Source organism: Adiantum capillus-veneris, chromosome 6, assembly GCF_014529385.1.
Source record: "Adiantum capillus-veneris isolate H3 chromosome 6, ASM1452938v2, whole genome shotgun sequence".
NCBI classification, from domain to species: Eukaryota; Viridiplantae; Streptophyta; class Polypodiopsida; order Polypodiales; family Pteridaceae; genus Adiantum; species Adiantum capillus-veneris.
In genome coordinates this window covers 53,496,385-53,501,162 of record NC_140936.1, presented here as the reverse complement: position 1 = coordinate 53,501,162, position 4,778 = coordinate 53,496,385, and the positions used below count along the sequence as shown (strand labels likewise).

Here is a 4,778-nt window from a genome sequence, read left to right as displayed (position 1 = left end):
TAAAATGGAAAGTTATAATACAAAGTCCTTTTGGAGGGGGGACCGCCGACTCCAAGTAAATCTGGTCCTCGACTGTTGTTGGTTCTAATCTCTCTCTCTCTCTCTCTCTCTCTCTCTCTCTCTCTCTCTCTCTCCGTCTCTCTCTCTTGTTTTCAAGTTATTTTGCATGCCAAGCTAACAAGTTCTGCTCTTTGTTGTTATAGACTCCAACCAAGCACTTTTGTTTTTCTTCTAAGGATTCTCCTTGATGAAACACTCTTTTCTTGTTCACATAATTCCGCTTCTGTTAATGAAACTAACTTAATTTCTTCTAAGGATTCTTCTTGATGAAACACTCTTTTCTTGTTCACATAATTTCGCTTCTGTTAATGAAACTAGCTTAATTTCAAAACACACACACACACACACACACACACACACACACACGTATAGATGTATGAATATATACACACACTTAAATATGTACACACATATATACATACTTACATGCATAGATAGATACATAGAGACATTCAAAAGCAAAAATAGAGGCATACGAGATGTATAGCATGAGTGTTTCTATGTGTGCTCATGTGAGTGCTTGAGAAACTACATAAGATTGGCCCATTCGTAAAAGCGAGCGAGATCCTCCGTAAGCGGGTCGTACGATCTCGTGTCCATTCAAAGAAGGGATTTATCTATCAAGAGTTGCAAGTAGAGGGTAAATTGAACCTTTAATATAGCACTGCTGACTTAAATTACAAGTTGATACATAGATACAAGGTCTTTAAATCGAGCTTTAATTTCAAAGATTCTCGCAGTAGCCCTCTTAAATTTGGCCATTACTATTGTCTAAGCCACTTCAAATTGAAAATTGAAGATTGAAGTAGAACATTGACGTAGTAGAGTGGAGTGCATTGATGATTGAGAAGGTGTGAATGTGAAACAAATATTCACTATTTTAAAACGTTAAGTTGTAATAATATATATTGTGGAACTTTCACAGATACATAATTTTATTTTGCTCAAGGTTGGAACACGTGAAGAAGTGTAACGGCACACATATACATGAGACACAATTGACCTCACTCTAGTTGTTGCAAGTGGCCTTGCATGAGGAGAGGCAATCATATTTGCATGCACTACGCCAACCACCTCCACCACCACCACCGCCACCACCACCACCGCCACCGCCACCACCTCCACCCCCAAAACTACCACCTCCACCGCCGCCACCTCCACCACCACGACCATAGCCATAGCCAGGACCATAGCCATAACCACGTCCATAACCGCCTCCGTAGCCCCGCCCATAGCCACCTCCATAGCCATATCCGGGTCCATAGCCTCCACCATAGAAGCCGTCCAAGCAAGAGGTGGAGCAAGAGAGTTGATTCCCGAGGCAGGAGGATGAGGTGGCCTTGCACAAGGCATATTCCTTGCCGACCTTCATGTGGGGGGTGCTGTCCTTGGAGGAGGATCCGGCAGCTTGCTTGCGGGTGCTCACAGTTTTCTGCTCGGCAACGGGCGAAAGCTCCATGAACAAGTCGTAGGAGTCGAAGGAGTGAGAGGTCTTCACTGTGGAAGCATCGAAAGCTGCAGCTGAGCTACGGCAAACACAGACAAACAAGGTAGACACTAACAAGCAGGAGAGAAGGGGAAGGGTACCCATGTTTACGACGGCGGTGGTAGGGATGATGATGAGGATGATCTAAACGCAGAGAGGGGGCTTTGTTATATAGTGGCAGCTCATGTGGTGGGGAGACAGAGGCGACAACCTATGGAGACACAAAGGTCAACAATCACGATGTGCTTATGCATGCGAGGCCGTTGGCTCCAACTACGCAACGCGACTGCATTCATTCTCTCTCTCTCTCTCTCTCTCTCACAGAAACCAATTTTCCTCTCTCTCTCTCTCTCTCTCTCTCTCTCTCTCCCCCCCCAATAGAAACCGCTTTTCTGTTTTATTAGTCCCACTTTGTAAGTTCAAACCCAATTGCATGCACAAACAAATTAGGTTTTAGTAAAAAAGGTGTCCAAATCACGGTGTGTGTGTGTGTGTGTGTGTGTGTGTGTGTGTGTGTGTGTGTGTGTGTGAGAGAGAGAGAGAGAGAGAGAGAGAGAGAACTAGGCCCCCAACTCCTATGTGACGACTCTGCAGGGATTGCAAAAAGTAGAAGGGAAAATTACCAAAATACCCCTCTAATTTGTGGAAATTCTCAAAATACCCCTCAAATTTCAAAAATTCCCAAAATACCCTTTACCGATTTTGGTTGGATTGTTCCATAATCTTATAATCTTTATTCCTTTTTGATAATTGAGATCCATTTTTGCATGCTTAACATGTAATTTGCCACAAATTACCTCGCGAAAAAAGGCAATTATGTGTAAAGATAATGAACCAATTCATCTCCAAAGCCTACATAATCGACTCAAATTCTGGATTTAGCATCTTATATTGATAAGCAATGAGTCTTCTTATGAAAAGCTACAAATTTTTTAATCTTTGGAGAAATTTAATTTCACAACCAGGGGTATTTTGGGAACTTTGGAAAATTTGAAGGGCATTTTGGGAATTTATGACAAAATATTGTGGGTGTTTTGGAAATTTTTGAAATTTGAAGGGTATTTTGGTAATTTTCCCAAAGTAGAAACTCTAGTCCCCTCGTGCGTTTTGGTCGCCAATTTTGGGTGCCATGTGGATCGACGGAGAGTTGTCGATCTCTTGATCTGTATGTGTCCCTTGTGAGAGAGGAGAAGAAGAAGCCATTCCAAGTGGCCTTGGACGAGGCTTGAACTCAAGACATGCTTGTCACGAACTTGGCTTGGAGGAGAGAGAGAGAGAGAGAGAGAGAGAGAGAGAGAGAGACGTGTTTCTCGAGAAGAAAGAAAGATATCATGATCCTTAGCTCAAAGCCCACCCTCACATACCTAAATGTATGCACGTAGCCCCGGGGATCGAACCTATGCACCCACCCTACTATGTACTCCACGTGTGGGCCAAAGAAGAGAGCCACCCTTACGATTCTAGGAACCTTAGCTTTTTGTAAAGGCTAAAGGGTATATAGGATAGCCTTTTGTCGACATGTATGGAAAATGAGAAGCTGAGCAAGTGGACAAGGAATGTTGGTAGCAGCAATTAATAAGACCAAGGCTTTATCATCACAAGCCAATCAAAACCCGCGTTAAAGACGGCCGGCTCAATTAGCAAATCGTTGATGCTCCCCCACACCGACTTGTTGATGTACGTGAAAAGAAGCATATAAGAGGGCCCCCACACGAGAGGGGGTCAGTTGTAATAGAGAAAACCTCAATTACCCCCTGCAGTCACCAAGGTACTTGACTTACCCCTCCCTCTAAAAAGTGGACACAACCACACCTTGGATTGTTTTCATAATAAAAAATTTTGAGAGGGAGAAAGTGTATGTGTGTGTAGAGTTTTCAACGTCTGCCACAGCCCTTTCAACGTGCCTTTGTTTCCATCTCACGTTGGCACACCTTTTCGGGAAAATTCATTTTGTTTTTCTCAACCTCGATTACACAAGTCCTTAGTAAACGGTTGCATTTTGGGTGCAATCGTGAAATGTTGGATAAAGCTTGTTGATTAGTGCCATATGGCAAGCTAATGATCACATTGTAGACCCTTGCGAGAAGCTATTTGCATTTGTTTAGAGCTGCATCCTGCTTGACACATGTGGTGCATGTAGCGTGAAGGTTGCATTAAATGACCCCTCGTCCCTCTATATGTGCTACAAAGATCGCTTTCTTTCTTGTATTTTACAGTGAATGCAGTGCAAGAGCCTACGCACCCTATGCCCTGCATGCACGCAAGAGCTCTTACCTCCCTCTTTAAAGAGAGGCATTAGGTATTTAGTCACACACAAAGGAATGCCACACACACATACACAAAATAATGGAAAAAGAAAAAAAAACACACACACACACACACACACACAACTAGAGAAAGAACATCATTCGACGCCAATCTCTATGACACCACCTCATAACATCCTATGACTCTTAGCATCCTATGAACCTCAATGATATGCAAAAACATGGAACTTGTCCAATAATGAAGCATAATGTATCCTACCTTTTAAAGCTTGCTAGACTCTTATAGATACTTGTCATTCAATATTGATGCTCAATTTTGTTGTGGGTAACCACGATGCAAATTATTAATGGTCATAAAAATGTGTGTGTCACGCTTGCAAAGCTACAAAGTAGCTTTTCACTTCATAATGCTCATTAGCTATGCTAAGGATCTCTAATGAGAAAGAGAAACATTGAGCCAACCAGAAGTTCGTGAAAATAGGAGTAAACAAATTGTGGGTCCTTATTATTGTAATGTACACAAGCCTCATTCTATACACGTTCTTGCCAATAAACATGTGAAAATGGATGGAGTGATTACTTTACTCATGGTAATCAATGTATATATAAATTTTTTAAATCCAAATGTTTCCCAAACATGAAGCCTCATGCAAGTGCATGCACCATTCAAATTTAACGCATGTCAAGGCATTGCTTGTATAGCTACCTAAGGCATATGCAAGGCAACAATTTTAGAAAGTTAAACTTATTGGTCATCCCATCGAGAGTTGGGTTATGGAGCTCTGAGAAAACGTATGGGTTTTGAAGCCGAGACATGCACAATCATTTCACGCGCTCATCCCTTTTCCCTCTATCCTTTCCGCTTTGGCGGGTATTGAGAGACTCTTGCTCGAAGGGGGGAAATCATGGCCCTACATGACGTGTTAGTGAATGGCATTGTTCGTACTGACCTATAACAACAAAAT

The 4,778-nt window shown here is 42.3% G+C and overlaps 1 protein-coding gene across 1 annotated transcript; it reads right to left on the bottom strand.

Annotated features, from left to right (window-relative positions):
• Window positions 1-916: 916 nt before the first annotated feature.
• LOC147455515 (uncharacterized) lies at window positions 917-1,710 on the bottom strand. Its single transcript, XM_086514278.1, has one exon. The coding sequence runs from the start codon at window positions 1,649-1,651 to the stop codon at window positions 1,070-1,072; it is 582 nt and encodes a 193-aa protein (XP_086370404.1). The 5' UTR covers window positions 1,652-1,710; the 3' UTR covers window positions 917-1,069.
• Window positions 1,711-4,778: the final 3,068 nt, after the last annotated feature.